The sequence below is a fragment of the Leopardus geoffroyi genome, chromosome E3 (genome assembly GCF_018350155.1).
Source record: "Leopardus geoffroyi isolate Oge1 chromosome E3, O.geoffroyi_Oge1_pat1.0, whole genome shotgun sequence".
Classification (NCBI taxonomy): Eukaryota; Metazoa; Chordata; class Mammalia; order Carnivora; family Felidae; genus Leopardus; species Leopardus geoffroyi.
The window spans coordinates 6,400,378-6,411,366 of NC_059340.1; the positions used below are offsets into that span (position 1 = coordinate 6,400,378).

General features: G+C 53.8%; 1 protein-coding gene across 1 annotated transcript; it reads right to left on the bottom strand.

Annotated features, from left to right (window-relative positions):
• Window positions 1-10,860, bottom strand: PDAP1 (PDGFA associated protein 1). Its single transcript, XM_045460766.1, has 6 exons — window positions 10,700-10,860; window positions 7,181-7,272; window positions 5,759-5,869; window positions 4,052-4,173; window positions 1,806-1,957; window positions 1-727 (listed from the first exon to the last, which is right to left on the bottom strand). The coding sequence occupies exons 1-6, from the start codon at window positions 10,710-10,712 to the stop codon at window positions 669-671; spliced, it is 549 nt and encodes a 182-aa protein (XP_045316722.1). The 5' UTR covers window positions 10,713-10,860; the 3' UTR covers window positions 1-668.
• Between the last annotated feature and the right edge of the window lie 129 nt (window positions 10,861-10,989).

Genomic DNA, 10,989 nt, shown 5'->3' on the forward strand with positions numbered 1-10,989 from the left:
TTACGATAATGTCAAGTTTAATCTGCCAAATATACAAGTTGGACTTGTGGAGCATGTTCTGCCTGGGTGCTGCACAGTAAACAGAGGTTTCTTGAAATGATCAATGGGCAAGGTTAAGAATGGGCCCTGGCTCTGGCCAGAAGGGTGGGAATGGGGCGGGGAAGAGCGAAGGGGACTGACTGGGGACAAGCCATGACCCTCAGGGATCCAGGGACACGGGCTCCTGGACAACAGCCCCTCTGAGCGAGCACCCAGGCAACACAGACTGGGGCTGGTTGTTGCAAACTCAGCAGCAGCTGCCCCTCTGCACAACCAGCCCCTACTGTGCAATCTACGGGATAAACAGAAGCTCTTCTTACCCCACCTCCCAGGCTCCCCCAACAAGAGTTCTGAATTCTAAAAACAGCAAAGACATTCCAATGGTTACATATGAAATGCTGTCCCGCATCTTTCTGTCTCAAAGATGGCAGCTGCCCCTTCCCCCAGCACCCTCCCACCATCCCCCCCCAAACGATTTCTGTGCCAAGATGAAAAGGAGGCCCCAGGCCAGGGTGGGGGCTCCTTGCCGTGAGGGGCTGCTGCAGCGGCGCCAGGGCAGGGCGGGCGAGACGCGGCAGAGGTCCTGGCAGAGCGGCCCAGGTCCCCGGTGCCTCCTCCCACAGGCCGTGCTACTTATTCAGGGACAGCGACTGCACTCGCTTTCCCGACAAGGTCGCGTCGTCTTTTGCTGAGGGCAGGAAGGGAACGGTTGGTGTTAACACAAGACCCCCTCCCTGCGCACACCCCCACGCACCCCAGAAGCACTGCCCTGGAGGGCCGAGGGACCTCAGAACACATTCTGGGCAACAGACTCAGCTGGCAGAGGGGGAACAGACCAGGAAGGATTCCCGCAGGAGCCACTGTCCAGACATTGTTGCCAAGTTTGGGTGGCTGCCCCTGACACAGGGCCCCCAACACTCAAGCTACCGGCAAAGAGAAACTTCTTACCCCACCCAGAGGCAGAACCCCGTAATTACAGCCTCTTTTGTGGGGGCCGGAACCTCCAGTCAGCAACACCTGAAGTTCCTCCCCTGCCTGGGCTTTGTGAAGCAAGAGCAGGGAGCCGGGACAGCAGGCTACCTCCAGTGTGGTGACAACCCTGGGGCAACTTATTTCCCGATCTAGGCCTCAGTTTCCCCATGATCTGGTGAGGAGGCACGACAGCATGCTGGTCCCTAAGGGCTCTTGTGGCCCCACATGAGACCAGGTCCTGAGTCAAATGCTCCTGTAAACCAGACCAACTCCCCACAGCTATCCTGGCCTAGGAAAAGGCTCCACCTCTGACCCCATTGGGAGGGAGGGCATGAGGGAAGAGGGACAGTTGGGCCAGATTTCACCTGGGTCTGGACGGTGAAGTCTGGTCCAGCCCAGCCCTGCCGCACCCTCTCAAGCCCCTCAGATGGACGGTGGTTCTCCGAGGTAGCTTTCCCAGCCACACAAGGCACCGGATAATTCAGTGGAACCTTCTAGCCTTGAAGGTCTGCCCTAGGTACATCCCTGTGGCTTCCCTCAGATGCTGTAGACAGTGCTCTGCTTAGATCCAAACCCTCATCTGACTTCCAGCTGCTGCTGAGCCCTTCCAACACCCCAGAAGGTTGGGGCAGAAACACCCACCTCCACTAATGAGAAAGTAAGTGCATTTACACACAGGCTGGCCCTCCACCCAACAACCCAACCCCATCCCATTTCACAAGGAGACTGGAGCGCAGGGTTTAGCGGCTTTCCCAGAAACCGTCAGGCAGTCACACGGGCAGCTCAGGACTTACCTTTCCTCTCCTCTTCTTTCTTCCTGGCAGCCTCTTCCCGCTGTTTCCGAATGATTGCCAGCCGGGCAAGGTCAGCTTTGGCTTGCTCTGTCTTCCCAGCTAAATGCATTTTCATGTAACGCTCTTTTGCTTTCTGCTTCTCGATTTCTTCTCTGTTTGGATAAAATGGTGTCATAAGGGACATCTTCCCCACTATTATCAGCCGAGCTAGATGTGGGAGCCAGAATAAAAGCCAAGTACTTGGGCCCGGAGCCCAAGTGGAGGAGGGTGCCCTTGCTCTGTGTGCCCCCTCCCTGATGGACATTCACCAAACAAACAAGCAAAGGGACAGGCCTGGACTTCTCAGTGGGCTGGAGGAAGTTCAAGCAGTGTACCAGCTTCCCCAGACACGTAACATAGGATGGGGGTGAACTGAGCACACGGTGAACAATGTCTGCATTGGCTGGCGGGGGGATGCTGACTAGGGTCTGGTGTCCCCGGTAAGAAAGGGGGAGCAAAACCAGTGGACTGTGTATCAAGAGATGAGCAAGAGGAGGAAGACACTGGGAACCACATTCTATGAGGGGTGGAGAAGGGAGTGGCCACAGATGGGAACCACACCCACCCAATCTCAGGTCCACAGGACATGGCACATTCTCCATTAGAGCAGCTCAGATGTGTAAGAGGCTGCCTTCAAAGTGGTGAGCCCCCACCAAGGAGGGTGTGGGCCTAAGAGCTCTACTCCCACAGGACAAAGGTGTCAGTCACCAACCCACTAGGTAGAGAGGTGATGGTCATTAGCTCCTCCCTCTCATAAAGTCTTCCCTCTGAGATCCTCCTCCCAGGCCTGAGATTCTGGAGTGAAGCGTGCACTTTCCACTGAGATATTAGATTGTCCCACTTATACCAGAATCCTGGACGAGCCAAGTATTGGAGGAGGGGACAGGGAAGCCCTAACAGGAGCATGGGAAAGGGACTTGGCCTCCCAGAGGCCCTGACAGCACACCGCGCTCGGTGATAAGAAACAAGGCATGGGGCTTGGCCAGAGGGGAGGAGAGCCAGCCACCAAAAGTCAGCTGAGCAGACGTTTCGCCCAGGAGACTCTCAGTTAGACACGTGCAATACAGAGGAGACTGGAACACCTGTCAGCCCAGCAGATCCTACCCTGGGAGGCAGGTGCAGGGTCAGGAGCCTCTGAGATAGCAGCAGAGATCCAAACCAGGGTTGGGGGGTGGGGAGGGGGGTTCCCTGGAGGCATCTGGAACAATGAGCAAGACTACCAGAAGCTCTGCAAGGTCCTCTCAGTGAAGGCTCAGGGCCAGGCAGGATGCCGGCCTTCATGGCTTTCACTCTGCAGCCTCAAAGGGTGGGGGTAACAACAGGATCCTCTTCTTACTGGTGAGAAGGAAGCTACTGGAGGAGTAGAATCCTTAGCAGCCTCTCATCACACCCCGAACTTGTGAGCCTTTTCATAAAACCCTCAGCCGTCATGGGGTTAGCCAGGAAGACGGATTTAAATCTTAGCAGCCCAGGAAGGAAAAAAACAATACAAAACAAAAAACAAAACAAAACAAAACAGGACAGCTTTCCCTAGTGGCCTTCAACCTCTTATAAGGTCGCTGCTGTCAGCTGGTGGCCACTGAAAGTCCAGGCACTACCTGTCAAGGAATGGCCATGTGCAGGACACTTCAGCACTCAATTGAGACCCTCATATAATTGCAAAGAGAAGGCTGTCTGCAGCTCCATTTCCACCTGGGACTTAGGGAGCACTGGGGCAGCCAGCAGACCTCTCTGTACTGTGCTCTCTGCACCGTGAACCTCTGGGTTCTCCCAACCCCCACGGCAATGACATCAAAGAATGCAGGCCAAGAATGGTCAGACCGGGCTGGGTAAGGGAACTGTCCCCAGAGTGGGGTGCTGTGGAGGAAGAGACTGTACCACAACCCTCCATTTCCTTGGGCATTACTTCAAGTGTGACGCTCAGGTCTAAAACTGTTGTTCTATTTTCCCTGTTGTGTTCCTACTGGTGAAAAATTATTTCTGTTTGGTGTTTCTGGAAAAGCTTCTATAGAGCCTTTGAGGAATGAGATAAACAAAAAAAAAAGAACAGATACTGTAGCTAGAGCCCTCACCCAGTCCCTGGGAACCCCAGGGCCCAGGAGGCAAGGGTAGGGGAACTGGGTGCCTCAGCCGCTCCTCCCACCCCGCCACGAAGGTCAGCCCCCTGCCCACGTGCCCAGGTCACAAGGCCCAGTAGCAGAGGTTACCGTTCTCTCCTTGAAAGCTCCTTGGGCCCATCCAGGTCCAGTTGTGTGACCTTTTTGGTTGTCTGTGCCACCCTGTTAGGGTTCTCAATGTCGATGAGCCCTTCCACGCCTTTGCGCTTTTGCTAAGGTAAGACAAGAAGCCGGCTGTTGGAAAAGTCCGTCCAGCAGAGCCCCTGAGGGCCATGCCCACCATCTCCCAACAGCCCCCCCGGGCAGGGACAAACTTCTGCTCCACCCCCGGACAACATGATGCTCGGCCCAAGCCTCACAGTGGGAACAGCACCTCGGGGTGTCTTCACCAGCCCGGGAGGTACAAGGACAGCAAGTGCACGTGACTGGAGCCCAACCTATGCCAAGTCCCAGCAACCGGAGGTTATTGTCTAAGATTCACAGGTGACAGAACAGAGGCACAGGACTAAACAACTTGCCTAAGGCCAACCAGGAAGCAGACCGATGAGCTGAGAACCCAAGCCCAACTCACAAGCTCTCAACACAGAGCACTACGCCCCTACTTCAGGCTCAGCCTCTGGAAGCTCACGTCTGACTGCAACAACCACTACTGGGTCCCCAGGGCAGGCCACACTAAGGATGTTCTCAGGACCAATTCCAATTCCCACCCATCTCAGCTCATGGGAGGGAAATGTGACATGAGAAGGAGCCATGGGATCGCAGTCTACGGGTTTAGGGAGCCTGCACCTCCCACCTCCCCTGGGAGATGTTCAACAGGAGCACAAGTCCCCAGTATAGCAGGCTGGGCCCAAGTCTCAGGTGCTGTTGACCACAGCTTTTCTCTTTAAGTGACCAGGGAAACAGGTTCCAAATACCAGCCAGTCTGACGCAGAGCTCCAGACAACAACATCCATTTGAGCTACCTGTGAACACGTCCACTTGTATGTTCATGTCACAAGCGAATGTGCCTAAATGGAACTCGAGACTCACCCCTCGCCTACCCTGCTCCTTCCGACCATCCTTATGCCATAGCCTCATGCCTCCTTCCCTCAGTCCCTGGACCCACCCTTCAGCAAACCCAAAAACACAGCGTGAACCTGCCCCCTCTCCCCCATTGGCCCAGCCACAATTTCTTGTCTGGTGACCTGCTGCCATTTCCCCGCTTACATCCTCTACAATTTACTCTTTGCAGAGAAGCCACAACCACCTTTTAAAAGCAAATCTGGTCATCACTCTCCGCCACTTCAAGGCCTCCACCAGCTGCCCACTACCCGCAACAGTGAAACTCAAACCCTTCAACTGCCACTCGGGAGCTGCCCTGGCCAACCTCTCCTCCCGCATCCCTAGCCACTCTACCCCTTACCCACCTAGGCACATGCCCACCAGCCTCCTGCTGTCCTGTCCGACCCCGGAGCCCCTGCACTTGCCAATCCGGCCACCCTGATGGCTCTGCACACACTGGGCTTTCACACACTGGGCTCCAGCCTGTTTTTCAGATCTCAGTTTAAAAGTCACCCTCCTCACCACACACTGCTTCAAGTACCCATGATCAGTCCATCTTACTCATAATACTTGCTGCTACTTGAAATCATAACATTCGTTCACATCCTCATTGTCTGTACCTTGCTATTAAAACATAACCCCTTAAGACTGAAGACTCTGTCTGCATCCACCATTGGGAATGGTGACCAACAAGCACTTAATAGATGTTTGTTGAATGAATGAGTCCAAGTCCCAGGCCTCCACCAAACTCAGCACCTGGTAATCATCTTCTTCATCTTCACTCTCATCTGAGTCTAGGGATTTCTTCTCCTTTTTGGGGTCCCCCGCAGCCCCATCTCCACCTTCTTCTCCTTGTTCCTCTTCTTCCTGTTTCAGAAATGGACAACCTGCAAAATCAAAAATGCACAAACCCCCTAGACTGTGAACCCTGCTCCCACCACCTCCAGACTGTGGACCCCAAGGAATTAAACCCCCACAAGGCTGGGACCAAGTATGACAAGGGTCCTACTCTGCAACCCCGGCCCCTGGTAGGGGACCTGGGTCAGAGGCAGCCTATATATTTGGCTCCACAGCCTGGAAGCCATTCCCACACTCCAGCCTGGGTGAGAAGTTCATCTCCCAGGGTCAGAAGGACTCGGCTGTGGGGCGGGGAACCTCAGTCCCGCTCAGCCCCCCTCCTGCTTCCCCAGCTGCCACATGCAGCTGCCAAACTGTACTGTTTTCCTGGGCAAGTCCTCCCGTGTCCCACTCCCACGGTGGAAATGGAGGGCCAGTCACTTGAGCCTGCCCCTGCAGATGCCCTGCTGCGCTGACTTCCTGGGACAATGCTCAACATGCCACTTCCCTCCACCTTTCTTGCTTCCCCACCAAAAACATTCCTAACAAAGCCAGTACATCCTTCCCCCTACCACTTGCCCACATACTCTCCAAGGTCCCACTTAGCTGGCAGCTCCTCCATCCAGCCCTCTGCCCCCTCCTCCATTCAAATGCAGCCCCTCCCTTCTAGAGGCTCCCAGGCCCTTCACAGCGGTGTCACCCATCCAGCCTGACGGTGCTGTTTTCGGCCCTTATTCAGGCGAGGATCTAATGGTGTGGTCAGGGATGTGGACATTGACAAGGATAGAAATATTCCACTTCCTGACAGTAGGCTGGAAAAAACACCGCAGGAACAGAGTGGAGGGAACTGCTAAGCTTGGACCAGAGGGGGCAGGGTGAAGAGCATCAGTGAGAATCATAGAGGAGATGACTCTGAGCAAGGTCTGGAGGAACGAAGGGTGCTCTTCCTGCTGGGGGTGAGGGGAGGCAGGGCACCATGTTGTGCTGGGTGTGGCATGGCTACAGCAGACAGATGGGGAGTGCGGGAAGTTTGAGCTATGGATGGGCAGGGCCTGGCAAAACAACAGCTCCCAGAAAGCAGGACACAGGACCAAGAAGAGACACCCACTAAGGCGACCATCGCTAAAAGAACAAAGTTCTAATTGATTCAATCAGAAAATACTTCTCCTCTTCACTGTCGCTGGTTGTTCAGGGACACCCGCCTGCTGCCCGTGCCCCACCCCCCCCCCAGGTGCTGGCTTCTGCCTAGGAATTGGTGGTCCCTGCCTGGCCTCTCTGGATGACAAAGAGGCAGGGCACCGCCCTGGGCCACTGGAGTGGCTGGCACAGGCACGTACTCACCCTGGCCTTCTGCTTCTCAGCCTGGAGCTGCGCGTCGATCTCCTCAGGGCTTGTGTACTGCCGTGCCCGGCCTTTGTGGCCTCCCTTTCTCCCTGCACGAGGATCGGCAGCTTAGGAGGTGGGAGGTAATCAGCTTCCCTGATTGCCCTGAGCCCCAAAGGGCTGCGTCCTGCTTGAGGTGCTGTCATCAGAAGCTGCAGAGACCTCCCCTACCCCTCACCAAGCACCACCCAAACCTATTCTCCTCCCTTCACATATCCAAAGGGACAAAAGAGGTAATGTGCAACCACCTGACGCAGCACCAAACTACGTGCTAGACATAGGTTCCTACAGATACCTGAGAGGAGGATGTGGGAGAGGGCACGCTGCATGTAATAACTGGCTAAATCCCATGGTGCCTTAGAATCCAAACTCAGGTCAAAATGCAGTAAGAACATTTAACACTACAGTCCTTTTTACTTGCAAAAGTTCTGGCACAACCATGGACCCTCTTGAGCCAGGACAATGGACTGACCCCTGCTCTGCTGGTTCTGGAGGATGCTGAGGTAGTTGTGGCCTGAATCTAGCCCCACCTTTGAGCCCATATGTGGAGAATCATGGCTGATCCCATTCTAAAGACAAGACACTCAAGACTGAAACCGAATGATGAAGAGCACGAATGCTGGAGTCTGACCCTCAGGCTCAAATCTCAGCTCTACCACTTACAAGCTTTGGGAGGGTACCTAACCTCTCAGTCTCAGTGTCTTCAGCTGTGTCCCTACCTCCTGGAGTTGTCATGGGAATGACTTTGTTAACACATGTAAAACTGTTGGAACAGTGCCCGAGATCGGATTAAGCACTACAAAAACGTATGCTATGTTTGCTAATTTTCTAATAAGGTATTTTGGCAGGAGATAAAAAACAAAGCCACTGACCACATTAGTGATTCCCTATAAAAGTCAGGGAATATGGGACACCTGGGTGGCTCAGTCGGTTAAGCGTCCAACTCGGTTTCGGCTCAGGTTGTGATCTCATGGATTGTGGGCTCAAGCCCCACATTGGGCTCTGTGCTGACATGGCACAGCCTGCCTGGGATTCTCTCTTTCCCTCTGTCCCTTCCCCTATTGTGCTCTTTCAAAATAAATAAACATTAAAAAAAAAAAAAAAAAAAAAGGTCAGGGGATGTAATGAAACACTTTTTGTTCACCTGAGCATTATAAGGAAAAAACCCTAAACCTATTGGAAACTTTCTTGCATGCGGAGTAAGAAACATAGCTGGCAAAGTTAAAGTTGAAAATAAAGCTGACTCCCTTCTAACAGTTAAAAGTGTGATTAGCAATTAAAGTTCATCTAAGAGTTATCAGTCTGAGCCTCTTGAGCTAGGACAATAGACTGACCCCTGCTCTGCTGGTCCTGGAGGACGCTGGGGTGGTTGTGGCCTCAATCCATCCCCACCTCTTCTGGAAGCTTCGGCCCAGCTGATTTCTAGTGAGTCTGAGTGCAGAGAATCTGTAATTAGACAGCCACAGCTTCTCTGGACTCAAGAGACAGTAGCAGAGATACCAACCTCCTCTTATTTCCTAGACAGCAGCTGCAAAGCCATAATTGGGCTGCTACAGATCACACCACCCATTTTTAATGACTACCTGGGTACCCGGGGGGTGTCTCAGTCTACGCTCATCCAAGTCCTATTGTGAGAGATCAAGCTTGCCAGTTAAAAAAAAAAAAAAAAAACCCAACAAGCTTCCCAGGCCTCTCAATATTCCAGGCAGTAATAACAACTCAAAACTGGCTACTACACGCTGTCATTCTGCACACTTGGCTAGGGGATATGGACCTTCAGACTACAATAACTTTTACCAGCATGCCTTTGAAAATGCTTTACAGTTACTAATGGAAACAAGAGTTCATCCTTTTCTCTTGGATAATTTTATACTTAAAAAAAAAATCTTGGGGCGCCTGGGTGGCGCAGTCGGTTAAGCGTCCGACTTCAGCCAGGTCACGATCTCGCGGTCCGTGAGTTCGAGCCCCGCGTCGGGCTCTGGGCTGATGGCTCAGAGCCTGGAGCCTGCTTCCGATTCTGTGTCTCCCTCTCTCTCTGCCCCTCCCCCGTTCATGCTCTGTCTCTCTCTGTCCCAAAAATAAATAAACGTTGAAAAAAAAAATTTTTTTTTTTAAAAATCTTGTTTTCTTTTGCTTTTCAAGCAAATAAACCCAAGCAAAATAGGTAAATCTTATCTGCTCATAAAGCTTTTCACAAGCCAAAGGCCAAGTCATTTAACCAAGAATTCATATTTAGGATTCTGTAACCTCCAACTGTGACTCAAACTATCTATGAAGTAGGACACTTGGAACCAGAAGGGTTCAGATGGCACCCTCATTTTGCACAACAGGAGGCTGTGGAAAATGGAAGACACCTGGCTCTTCCTACCAGGCTAAATCAACAGAGAGGTAGGTTTAAATGGATTCGATTCTGTAAGCCCCAATATCTCTGCAAGTAGAGAGTCAGGAAGTCATTTAGGTTTGAAAAAGCTCCGTGTAGATTTCCTGTGGGCTAAAGCATCTTAACCAACATGACACTTGAGCTACCACTATTAACCGAACATCTGTTCTGGGCCAGAAGTTAGCCAGGCACTTTAAGTGCTCCATTATTTTACGACCTCCATCTCCAGCTCTCCAAGCTAAGGGTTATTAGCCAGGTGTTCCAGATGACAAAAACGGGCAGGAATTGAATAATTTGTTTCAGGCCACAGAGTTGGGCAGTGACACAGCTAGACTTGAAATCAAGAACTACGGACTCTTAGGGGAAAGAGAAAGGACTGTCTACAATGCACTGGGAAGCCACGCATCTTCTATCCTCTTGGCCAAGAAATTGACGAAACCGTATAAATAATGCTTAGCGAGCGCTTGACCGCCTGGAGCTGTGCTGCGCACTCCACGTGGATCACCTGGTGGTGTAAGCCTCACATCACTACTATGAGGTAGGTACAATCAAAAGCCCCTTGCAAACGAGAAAACTGAGACACAGGGAGGTTAAGCGACTGGCTCAGAGACACACATAGAGCCGCTGCCGAATAGGGACATTCAAAGCCAGTCAGCCAGCCTCGAGAGCATCAAGTTAGGTCTCATTAGGCAGGCCTCGCTCGCCCGGAGCTCGAGAGGCCCCACGTTTTACGCGCAAGGCAGACGGGCTCGGCACAGGCGCGGGACGCGGTGACTCAGTCCCCGCGAGCCTGGAAGAGGGAGTAAACTCCAGGTCCCTCAGGCCAAGAGAAGCTCGCCCCAGATCAGGCCTTCGGCGTCGGCGAGGAGCCGGAGCCTTGGGTCTCCTCAAACCCCCGAAGGAGTGGCTCGTAGCCACTCCGGTCCTCAGTTTCTCCATCGGGACAATTGGGCGCCGAGGCCCAGGCCTGGCCCTCAGCCGGCGCGGACGTCCTCCCTCGGCGCCGCTCTCCGAGACACCCGCGGGCAGAATGAACAGCGGGAGCCGGACTCGGGCAGCCCCTCGAGGCCCGCAGGCCACGCGCGCTTGGCCCTCACCTCCTTTAGGCATCGCGGATCCGGCGGCTGCGGCAGCGGCGGCGGCGCCTCGAACTGACACCGGAACCGGAAATATCTCGGGCTCAACTTCTTCCGCCCGGCCCAGTACCCTCAGCGCGCCGCCGCCGCCGCCGCCGCCGCCTCCTCGAGGACCGGGGACTTCAAGGAGGCCGGAGCACGAAGACTGTCCCGCGAGCCGCCTGAGTCCAGGCTCGCCCGCGCGCTGCCCAGGCAACAGCGCCCCCAGTCCCTCAGCCCCCGGGGAGACGCGTGAGCCTGCCGGTCTCCCC